At 53.8% G+C, this 12,276-nt stretch overlaps 1 protein-coding gene across 1 annotated transcript; it reads left to right on the top strand.

The window, feature by feature from the left end:
- Positions 1-6,248: 6,248 nt before the first annotated feature.
- Positions 6,249-9,560, top strand: J4E84_001647 (uncharacterized protein; the record flags this gene model as incomplete). The annotated part of the gene is made up of 7 exons (XM_049384278.1): positions 6,249-6,605; positions 6,768-6,793; positions 6,841-6,948; positions 6,997-7,167; positions 7,486-8,053; positions 8,100-8,237; positions 8,286-9,560. The coding sequence occupies 7 exons, from the start codon at positions 6,249-6,251 to the stop codon at positions 9,558-9,560; spliced, it is 2,643 nt and encodes an 880-aa protein (XP_049247634.1).
- Between the last annotated feature and the right edge of the window lie 2,716 nt (positions 9,561-12,276).

Raw genomic sequence — 12,276 nt, forward strand, 5'->3', positions numbered from 1 at the left:
GCAAGACCGCAACCGTGGTGCCCACGAGTAACCACAGACACAGTATCGTCATGCTGAGAAAGATGACCGTATACAAGCCCGACTTTTCTGAGCCCGTGAAATCGTTGTCATCCTTGTCGTTACCGCGCGGGAGAAGGACCGAGAATGGGGATTTGTATCGCGTGGAAGGCGGAGAGGGTACGGGACTGGCCTGTATCGCGAGACATAACGTGAAGAAGAGCTAAAGGCTATTAGCAGGTGTGATTTTACTAAGGATTTCTCTGGCTACTTACCATAGCGAAGAGTGAGTTCGTAAAAGTCATCATTTTTGCCAACAATACGATGCGGGGTGTTCAGTTCAGTAAGATTGAGTAATGCCAATCCTCAGTAAAGTAGAACAAGAGTTTTTTATGATGCAAAAGATATGCTATGCGAGGTTGCAAAAACGAACCCATCGAACCGACTTTATGTAGCGCAACACTGTTTGTGTGTGAAGGTTCAACACCACGACAGATGCCAGCGTTACTTTACCTAGAGATGTGAATGGGTTCAATCAACAAAGTGATTCGAAAACCTACCGTGAAGCCTTCTTATGATAAACATGTGATAGAGTAAACATGAGCTGCGACACTTACTCCAAGAGCGAGGATTCCAGGTATCCAGCTTCAACACTGGATGCTCCGGGTCGAGCCCATTTCCGAGAGCCGGCAGGACAGTCGCACACACCTGGATCCTCTCAATGAGATCGCCCTGATTCCAAGAATTGGTTATGCATCCACTACGTCAGTTTTGTCGATCCGTGGAAAATAAGAGTTGAGCGCGTGAAGCAAAGAATCTTCCAACTCGCCTACCACACTCCAACAGCCCACAACTCTTACGTCAAGTCCAAAGCAACGTGGCAAGAAGAAAAACTCATCTACTCGATACCGGAGTAGGGCCGTCCGTTCTCACTTCGCCCGGTGAAATGTGTCATGAAAGAGGACGCTGATGAGTCCGGGTGACCGCGATCGATGTCTTCCAGTCACGCATCTCTGCGGCCTTGCGGCACAGTAGAGCTCGCCCTCCCGCCCAGCGTTGTGTGGAAGGAACCGTCGGTCCCACTGCGGCACACACTCAATGAGACACACAGAGCGGCAGCGGCGGCCAGTTCGCATGAGGCACGGCGTGAGAAGGTTCGGAACGCAGCGTCTGACTGTCGCGGACGTTCCCGTAGAGGCACAGTTACGCCCGTGTGCCTGTGCCTGACACGCGATGACGGGATGGGACCTGAGGGCTGAGGCCAGATAGCTACGCCGCAGCTACAATCTGTCAGATCAGAAGTCTTGACGCACTTTGCCGCACCTATCTGACTGCGCCGCAGAGTCTTGAGCCGTAGTATGCGCGGGGTCGGTGACGGGTCTCGCAGGTCTTCTTCTAACCGACGGTCATACTAGATGGTAGTACGGTGTTGGTTCTGAAACGTCTTTGCATCGCCTCGCTGCTGCATAAGTGTATTGCTTGCGATGCATTAGCGGGCTTGTCGTTCAATACTCACACCATGTGATGGCCGTTACTGCGACCTTTGATAGCAATTACGCAGTGAGGTATGTTGTCTCACTCTGTAACACGGGTTCGCAACGCCTTCCAGAGACATAAGCGACTTCATTTCGGGGGATGTAATGTCTGGAAGGCCTGGTTCTCTGTATAGCCGTATATGCAGCCGATGAGCCGAATGATCAGTCTGAACTATCATGTTTTGCCCCGCGATATCCGCTCTTACAAGGTCGTATTGGGATTACGTTGACCTGCGCATTTCAACGACCACATCTGCGACCGCTGTTAGTGCATTTGAGAGTTTCAGTATGTCTTGTTGGCCGGCAGTTCGGCCGGAGGTACTTCTAAGCGCCGGTTCCCAACCATGGGATTGGTTATCGAGGATGTAGTCGTGTTGGTTCCAGTACTAACAAGTAGCCAGAGTGGCTGTCACAGCAGGCGATTTATCGAAAGTCGCTTGCAAGTAGCTGTTCATTTATCGACAAAAGGTAAGCTGCAGTAGTAAGGCGGCAATGTAGCAAGTGACAGCAGTAGAGAGTGCTTCGAGTAGCTCGCAATCCAAGAAGGGTTAGTGAGCTGAGGCTGCGAGGAACGAAATGTGTAAATTGACAGGCACACAAAGCATCGCCTCAGCCAATCCTTCTGTTTCGAACCTTCTCATAGGGCTGAGTCATGTGGTTTGCCTAAGGCTCTTTCTCCCGGGCAAGAAACACGATGGGAAGATGGGAGACAGTGGTTGAGTGGTGGCTTGCTGGGCGGCGCTTACAGGTTGGGTGGGGGTGGGGGACTTGCTGAAGGCTTATTCATTCATCCAATAGGGAGAACGTGAGGATGTGCGATGTACAATCCCGTAGGTGCCGGTGTCGCAACATGAGAGGCACGTCGAAGAGAAGGCAGCAAACTCGGAGGGCATGTGGATGCTCAGTATTCTGGGCATGGCGGAGCCAGGCACGTGTGGGAGCAGACCAGGCTGCGATGGCACACGGCTGCCTGCAAACCTTCTTCCGGCCGATGCATAACGCGATCGGGATTCAAAAGTTGATTGCTAGCGAAGACGATGCCGTCATTGCGACGAATGATGAAGAAGTCGCGATGATGTGCTGCTGGTGATGACAGTTTTGGCGAGGCAGACTTTGTCGGTTCAGCCTCATGGAGGATTAGCCGGGAGGCAGACATGTGGGTGGAGCTACTTTTAGGCACGGGAGGCAGCGACGCTAGTCTCGTTTGGGCCTGCATCTGGTCGCAACTGCCCCGCGCAAGATGGAAGATAGAGGTACAGCCCTGCCACGGCGGTGAGGCTGTGATGGTTTGGCGCACGATGAGGTAGTGAAGGTAGAGGTGAAAGAGGTAGAGGATGCTGCCCAGATGCGTCTGTTGCATATCGCAATATTGACCGATGCATGCCATGTAAGCGACAGAGGGTGGGTGTAGTCGACGAAGGATCAGCTCCCCAACCGAATCAGATAGCTTTCGCGACAGGAGTGGGTCCCGCACGTGCCTGACTGTGATTGCATCCTTCGATCAAGCCATGCCCGTTGTGACGGACATAATCTGCAGCGTGAGGTGATCCTACTCGAATTATCCTGCCGTGTGATTCCTGCCTCTTCCTCCCGGCGACCTGTTTGCGGGGACGCCGACAGTCGAGTCTCCCTAAAGAGGCTGTTGTCTCGGTACGTCATTTCGGCGAGCGCGACACCAGCACCACCTCTATCATGCCGATGATCTTGATCTGAGTGTGGCATCTCCATGTGTTCCGAAAGGGTAATCCATTCGCCGTAGATCTATCCAGATGGTAAGTACCGGCGGGCTGACTTCGGTGTTTCCACAACCTCAGGAAGGGGAGAACCAGTCCAGCCCGAGCAATCGCCTGAATCGCGCCATCAGCGGGTCGCGGCAAAGTGCTCTCGACCTCCATCCATGAATGTCTCATTGTGACCCACCCGCGATGCTCCACGCGATGCAGCCTCCCTGGACCTTGCTGCTTGGACAACAAACGCATGGTTGCGTCGAAGCTAAGTCGGCTGGCCAGCACGTGCCTCTCATTTCTCAACATCCCGCACTAATCCCATCGCGCTTTGAACCTTTCCGGGCGGGCCAACGGTGATCACTGGCGCGCTCGTACGTTACAGAGCGCTGGATTGGTCATGTCTCAACGCACAGGTCTTTGTCGGACGAAATCGAGTGTCTAGCCCTACGACTATTGAACTATCAAGCTTGTAGGCCGTCGTCGCCTGTCAACAAACACCAGCGCCGCGGAGAGGGGCCACATCTGCAAGCTGCAAGTCAAGTCAAGTCATCTCGCTTGATCTTCTCTACACCCTAGACGCGCTCATCAGCCGACGCGACCCAAGCTGCAAGAGCTCGACGGCATCCAACCCAGACACGTGCCGAAGCGAGCAACGGCCCTGGAGGCCGCTGGATTGAGCTCCCTATTCATCAAGATTACCGGCTATACTGCGTCTTACGCCCCCATTGAGCAAATAATGTCATTGTCCTCACACATTCGGCAAAGCTCTCACCGCTTGAGTTTCACATCGCTCTACATGCTCAAGGGACGAAGGTATAGCATGCGGGACGTTGCGGTTCATTTCCCACCATGCTAAGCTGAAGTGGTGCTATTAGGCGATCTCTGCCGGCTGGCAGCCTCGCAAAAAGATCGTGGTGCCAGACCCGACCCGCGCACCCAACGCTTGAACCAAAACAGCAAATGCCATGGGCCAGCTCTAACTAACGGACAAGGTTGTAGTTCATGGAGTCGCGAGAGCCGCCGATGGAGCATTGCATAGTCTATGGGCCGCGAGAGCACGTCGATTGCACCTGAAATACGCGCCGGCTACGAACTAACAGCTCTGGTCACCTCACCCTACTCCACGGGTCACGATTCGTCTGCCCTGGTCCAGCTTACTAGGATCCCTGCCTCTAACCATCGTCTCGGTTGCGGAGGAGCTGAGTCCTCATGAAACAGACAGCGGTCCTGGCCCGACAATCAGGCTCGCCAGCGCCCAAACGCGCAAGAAGCTGCTTGTCCCATGTGCAAGGCGACCGCCATCGTCAATCTGAAGGCGGCTCCGCCGGCTGGGGCTGTCTGCATGGGGTTCTACGCTGCAATCCTCAGATGTGCAAATGCAGGAGCTTGAGCCCTGAAAACCGGTGAAGGCTGTGACGTGCGTGATGCAGTCGTCCTGTGTGCCGAGCAAAGCGCGTCGATGCTCATCAAATCCCCAGCGGTCCCCATGCCTGTGCGAGCCAGTGCAAATCAATGCAAAAGTGGATGCCGTCGTCCGGCGCCTTTTCATTTGCCTTGTGCCTTGAAGGCTGAGGAAGCTTGGTCGACGTGTTCCCAAGCTTTGCGCGAGCGGACGCACTAAACCATCAGGCCCCCCGCCTCACGAGTAGCCCTACGCCCATAGCGGGCTGCCGTGTGGAGATTGGGTGAGGGTCAGGGACTGCGGGACCATCTGAAGCCGCTTCATGTCCTCGCGGAGGGACTGCTTACCGTGCTTACGCCTTGGACATTTGCACCTGGACGAATGAACACAGCAAGCCGGTGGGTGCGAGGCGGTCGGCCACGAAGAGTGTGTTACAGCTCTCGCCGTCTTCGCCATCGCCGACTTGTTATTCGGCGACGAGATACATTGCAGTTGTCCTGCGTGCTGTAAGGTGTCTGGCGCATGGATCCCTGGTAGGGCTGGTGGGCTTTGACAGGCGAGACTACACATCTGCCGCTCAGTGCACCTAACAATGCCATGTCCACCAATGAGGGCGCAGGGCACCGCGAAACTGTCGGACATATCTTGCTCTGCAGGGGCGAGCATCGCAAACCCGACGCCTGTAACGCCGCGATTGTTCAGCATCCTTCGACAAGCTTCTCTGCAAGGCACATCGTATGTCGTTGTGATGACAGCATGGTGCGGTGCTGCACCGTGGTGTAAGCAGCAGCATGGGCGCCGTTGCAGGAGGGCTGAGCACGGTCATGCTCCACGCGAGTCTCTATTTCGGGTCCCTCATGGCTCTCCCAAGCCACGCTCCTCTTAGCAGCCAGCGTGAAGTTTGAGGCGGGAACGGTCCGCAGCCTGGCCTAGCGGTGCCCTCTGGCTGTCCACTCGCATCCCGGCCATGTCCCAATTTTGGTGCGCGGACGCCTTGTTGCTCAGTGTGACTGACGGAACCGTTCGCCTGCACGCCCGCAGCCATGCCCGTGGGCTCAAGCCATCGACTTGCTGTAAGATCGGCCAATGCACTGCCTATGGTGGACACCCTGGAAAGCTCCATGTCTACACCCTGGACATGTCGGCTTGCAGCGTCTACGACCCTCGTCATTTTCCAACCCCCATACTCGAGTACCCTCCTCGTTCGGGGTTGGCTCAGGCACAGCCCACAGATATTTACAGTCTCTCCATCCACAAACCTATCCGGGCGCAGCAAATTCACTCTACAATCATCGCAAATGCCTTGTTTTGGTCCGGCTTTCTTTCCCAATTAGGTCTACTACACACCACGTTAACTCTTCTCCCCTGGCGGCTGTTCCTTAATTCAAACTTCCGTCCCCCGGCTGCCTATCATCATCCCGTGGGAAAGCACCGACTCGTCCAAGACATGACCACTAGCTCATAGCCGTCTATCGTACCACCAAATCTGGAACGTTTAGCACACATTATCCACATTCCCACTTGAGCCTCTGATCCCCGTTGTTCTCCAACCTAGATATATACCATCCATCGCCTCGTCCCTCAGTCATGTCCGAACCAAGTGAGACCGGAGGCCTCCCATTGGACTTGAACACACACCAGCAACAGCAACCTACAGGCAGCACCATTCATCAACCATCACCACCTCGTGTCGACTACCGCAAGACATCACAGTCATCTAACGATCTACCCAAAGCATCCAAGGCTGCCAGCCCTCGCCGTCGTCCTGGAACTACCAAACAAGCGCCGTCCGGCCCCCACACCGGATCCTCCCGCTCTGAAAAACAGCCAGGCTTGAGCCCTACCAACATGTCATCTCACAACAACATCCACTACACCCGGACTGGGCGTATCAGCAAAGCAAAGAAGGGACTTAAAGTTCATAACTGCGAGAACTGTGGAAGAGTAAGTCGTTTCGATTCTATACCTCTTTCAGCCCTACGATGTATGGGGCTAGCTGTGCATGGTCCGCCATTGTGTTATTGCGTCTCATCACACGTAGACTCATCTACGCAACGCTATGCATCTCAATCACTTCTGCAGGAAACCTTGCTGACGTGCCATCAGTCTTACACCCGCGCGGAGCATCTAAGGTCAGACGGCTTCCACGAAAAGCGGGAATACCACTAACAGTATACAGGCGACACCAGAAAAACCACGCCCAGGAAGATGCGCTTATCTGCCAAGTCCCTGGATGCGGCAAGACCTTCGTCCGTGTTGATCTTCTCCAAAGACATCAGGAGCGACAGTACGCGGAACCTAGAGTGATCTCAACAGCCGTACTGACTTCCAACAGCAACGAGCCTACGAGAGACTCTCCCGAGCAAAGTCCAGAAGGCTCACCAGAGCCCACATCCATGTCTCTGCCCGCTCTCGAGCAGCCTATGATGGAAATGACAACCAACTCCGCAAGCACATCCTACTACGAGACCGTATCTCCCGTGCAGGAGACGGCGCCATTTACAAGGTACAATCACGCCTCGTTTCGTACTCCCAGAACGCCTCAGCGTCTTTCTCTAAATCCCAGTCTCATTCCTCGTTCTTCTCCTCAAATCACCTCCAGCCCCAAGTGAGTTTCATTATACATCATCGAGCACTTATTTCGTTCTCTCATTTCGTCTCTTATCTTCTTATCGGATGGCTGCTAATATTTCTTCAGCCAACCAAAACATCATCGCTCGCACATCAACCGCCAGTCTGGATCGATGTCGGTAGCAATGGAAGCTATGACACCGGGTCTATGGCACGAGCCATACAGTCCCACCCCAGGGTACTCCTCTTCTAGTGGGTACGCATCGCCGATCGCATCGACCGACTTCTCCGTGTTTGGCAACCCGTCTTATCGAGCGCGCACGCCATCGAACGCATCTATGATGGACCCATCCTGGGGATACCCATCACGATCGCCGGCCTCGACCACCTCAACGATGGCATACCCATGGGGTTCGAGCGACAAGGGATCAACAGCTCCTAACCTCGCCTACATGAACGCATGCTCCTTCCCCATGACGAACATGTCGATACCGACAAGCATGGATGCGATGACTGGGTACGGACACTTCGGTCCTAGAACACTGGTCCAGAGGGACGAAGAAGAGGGGGTGATGCTCTTTGGAGAAGAACAATATGGTATGGCTTCGATCGCACACACCCAACCGTTTGAGCAATATCTTGACTATTTCTGGAGGCTCTTTCATCCCACTTTCCCCATTGTCCATCGACCTACCTCTCTGAACCCGTCACCGATGCTGCGCGCGGCCATGATCGCTATCGGCAGCCAGTACTCGGCCGATTCGACCGACAAGAAGAAGGGCCGAGACCTCCACGACCGATGCTTGAAATTGCTTGAATGGGTAGGTTAGATGCTTGGGCTTACGATCATCAACTGACTTGTAGCAGAGGGATCTCAAGGGTTCGACGGAACCGGACCGGCTATGCGATTTCCAGGCGATGTTTCTCATTGAGGTGCTGTCTCAGTACCGCGCTCGTCGGGCAGCCAAGGTCTTGTCGTCACGCTTCGACAAGGTATACCATAAGGTAGGTCGAGCGTCATTGCAGGCAGTTGCGGTCGGCTAACAACACCAGGCGGTTGAAGATTGCAGGAGCACGACTTCGAAAGCCGCAGAGCTATTAGCAAGCCTTGATCAACTCGAGCAGGTCACGCCGGAGCACTGGACCAGCTGGGTCGAGCTGGCTACCTGGCAACACTTGTTCTTGTCTTGTTACATCCTTGAGTCGCAGCAGCCTGTTCTACTCGCCCGCGAAGCTCTGACTTCTCTCATCCACGACAGCCGCTTCGACATTCCCTTCCCAGCGCATGGTTCTCTCTGGGATGCGACCAGTCCCATCGAATGGGCTGCAGCTGCTCAGCAGTACCCTTACACGCCATCATACGTCGATGAGGTTACTTCCACGTCCCTACCAAGGCCTCTCGATACATTCCAGTCATCTGTCATCCTCGCCGTGCACTACAGTCGCCACAAGATCTCAACACAATACATGTCCTCATCGACGACCTCAAGCCTTGAACATCTGCTTGACGACGCACCTGCCACTAAGCGCATGCTATCCGTAGCAAAGCTAGTACAAGTAACGCCTATCCGCGCCTTGCTGGCTGTCGCATGCGAGTCATGGATCTTCTCCGAGAAAGTCGCTACCGCCCAAGGTTTCGCAGCGTTAAAGACCACGCTCCGTACATGGATCGCACAGCTATGGTGCACGTCCTCGACGGAAGGCGCGCCCGTCAAAGAAGCACTCAAACTCTCCATCGACATCCTCCAACAAGCCGTCTCGGAACAAAGAGATCGCATCCCTCTCGAAATGGGAACAGACATGTCCGTCTTCTTCGCCGCCCTCGTGCTTTGGGCCATCACCGTCGCGGCTACCACCCGCACGAAAACCGCCCATCAAAAGGCCGGACAGCAAAACCGGCGCCCAAGCAACTCCGAGTCTCCACCCATATTCTCCCCTACGACATGGGCCTCAGCACCACCAACTTCCTCTTCCACATCCACCTCAACCAGCCAACCCCACTCCCCCATCATCTCCGCCACACCCGAAAACCCACTCCTCTCCCATGCGCAAATCATAATCAACACGATTTCTTTCCTCACAGACACTCTCGCCATGTCCGATACCACGGCTTCCTCACATCAACATCTTGCCGACCATGCGCGCCGCCAGACAGGTTGTATCAGCCTGCTACTGTGGGTTAAGCTCCGTCTGCGTGGTGTTTCGCTTGAAGACCAGAGCGGTGCTGCGGCTGATGCGTCGGGCGAGGGGCTGGGTGAGCTGTTGGAGGGGGTTGTGGGGTCTATTGAGACGATTTTGAAGAAGGGGTGGGGGGACTGGGGATTTTGAAGCAAGAGCTCTTATTCTTCCCCTTTTTTCTATTTTTCTTGGGCTTGCACCTTTGCATCTTGGTGTTTTCTTGCCTTTGCATACGCTTCCGTTACGATGTTCTCCTTTTCTTACTTCTCTTCCTTCACTTTCCTCTTAGCGCGGCATTTCGGCTTGTATGGGCAAGAAGGATAGGATTTGATCTTTTGTTTACGGCGGATACCCCTGTTTACCTAGTTCTTCTCACGCGTTTACGCTGCATGGCTTGCTTTCTGCGGTATAGACTACATCGTACGCGATGTATCTTCTATGATTACACTTATGTCTCGGTTGTCATGTCTTGTCATTTACGCTTCATGTACGAATACTCCTGCAATTGCATTGTTGTGCCTTATACTATACCCTCTTCTTTTACTACTACTACTACTACACAATTCTTCCTCTACTACTACACAACTCAGCGCCTATAAAACACATGTACAGTACATCATCACCACAATAGAGTCTTGCATACCTACATGAATTCATCCACGCAAGTCAAGATAAGATCAGCCTTACCCAGCCTACTCACCCCCTGCGCCCTTTATCCGTGAAAGATCATCGCAGGAAGCGCAGGGCGATATCCTTTCCTCCATTTACGCCACCTCGGCGGTATATTGTGTGCTGAATCCTGCAGGAATGCATGAGCTTACGTGCATTCATTGAGGCAACCAACCTCTACCACCAACACGCATTCCACGTGAAAAAGATCCTTAAAGACATCTTAATGCGGAATACTAATGAGGCAAATATACTCTGATAAACCCTCAGATCATTTACTTAGCACGCATATCAGATACACAAGGGACTACAACCACTCCTTCAATCTCAAGCCCACCGCCCCCTAACCCACTCAACCTCCCTCTCCGTCCTCCTCCACCCCCCACTCTCGCCCACCCTCCCTTTATCTCGGACATATAGTAATTCATCTCCTCTACGTTGGACACGCACCTTCTCTTCCCTCTCCTTCTCCTTCTCCCTCCTCTTCTCCCTCACTAAAGCCGCATACTCCGCCTCCCCCATCCTAACCCCCCGGACATACATCTCCTCGTACGAAGCCGGCTGATACCCACTATACCCATACCCATACGTCTTCGTACGCTCAATTTCATAAGCAAGACTTCTATGCGCTACTTCTGCGGCGTGACTGGATGTGTATGCATGGCGCGTGGGACGGGCTGTGAACCAAGGAGGGAGGCGTTCGCGGTGGCTTTCAGACTTGTAGGACGTGTAACGTGAGGGTTCGGTGAGGCGCGTGAGATATGGTTTTGTTGCGTAGGAAGAAGTGGTGGTGGAGATGTTTTCGTGGGTGGAGAGGGAGTGGCGCGTGGAGTGGGCGGATTTGCTGGTGAGGAAGAAGGGTGTCATAGTGAGGGTCGCGCGTTGCGTGTGTGGAGGATCTGGTGTCAGTGTTGTTCTGGCTGTTCTGAATAGTAATGTGTGTAGATCTGCGTGATATATGATGTACGGCTTGATAAGTTTGTTGGTGGATGTGAGACTCATGGTTTGCTGGTTGGACTGGTGGTGTCTGGTGATTTGGAGACAATGGGGGAGGGATGTCTTAGATGGTGTTTAGTGGTTTCTAGACATTCAGAGACGGTTCTGGTAATGACGCAGCATCTTGTTGGTTTGACGAGATCGCGGAAACAGTTTAGCATGTAGATGGTTGCATGTGTCGAAATGTAATGTCTTCCAAAGGTGATGAAGAATGCATGGATATCGCAAAGGTATACTGCTCGACGTCACACACCAACTTCCATCCTCCTGCCATTACTCATCGTCTACAACTTCGACCTCCGCTGCAGATACAGCTTGATAGCAACCGCCGCTGTACTTGTTAGCTTGACGAACACGCTTGCCACCACACTCATAGATCACTTACCAACAATAGCCGCCAAACTCTTGACGCCCAGCAATCCCATGAACCACGAACCCCATCCAAAAGCCCTGCCCTCGCGGTCGAAGTTGGGCTTGATGTCATTCATGCCGATGAACTTCTTCTGCTTGGCAGCTGTGTATGGTGGGTATCTGACGTCCATGAGACCCTCAATCCACGCTGGTGTTGTGGTAACACTTCTGCGGTGTGTGAAAGTGTCGAAACTAGCTTTGCCTCTGTATGCGCCCTGGCCGCTTGTTCCGACGCCACCGAAGGGCATGGTGGGAATGGAGCCGTGAAAGAAGCCGTCGTTGAGGGAGGCACCACCACTGCGTGTTTGCTTCATGATCTGTTCGAGCTCGGCCTTGTTGCCAAAGGCGTAGGTGCCGAGTGGTGTGTCGTGTAGCTCGTTTGCGATCTTGATGGCTTCGTCGAGGTTGGCGACAGGGAGGATGGGGAGGAGGGGGCCGAAGGATTCGCTGGTGACCATGCTGTCGTTCATGTCGCTGATTTGGACGACGGTGGGTTCGATGAAGAGGTCGGATTCGTCCATTGTGCCACCGAGGACAATCTTGCCGTTGCTGTCGTCAATCATCTTCTTCATGCGCTGGAACTGGCGCTCGTTGACTATGCGACCGTAGTCGGGTGACTTTTGGGCACCCTCTGGGTAGAACTCCTTGAGCTGCTTCTTCATCTCCTCGATGAATGCAGGTACCATCTCACGATCGATGAAAGTGCAGTTGTGGCTGAGACAGACCTGACCGGCGTTGAGTGTCTTTGCCCATAATAGTCTCCTTGCAGCAAGCTTCATGTCTGCATGCT

The sequence above is a fragment of the Alternaria hordeiaustralica genome (assembly GCF_023758085.1).
Source record: "Alternaria hordeiaustralica strain BMP 2776 chromosome Unknown scaffold_2, whole genome shotgun sequence".
NCBI classification, from domain to species: Eukaryota; Fungi; Ascomycota; class Dothideomycetes; order Pleosporales; family Pleosporaceae; genus Alternaria; species Alternaria hordeiaustralica.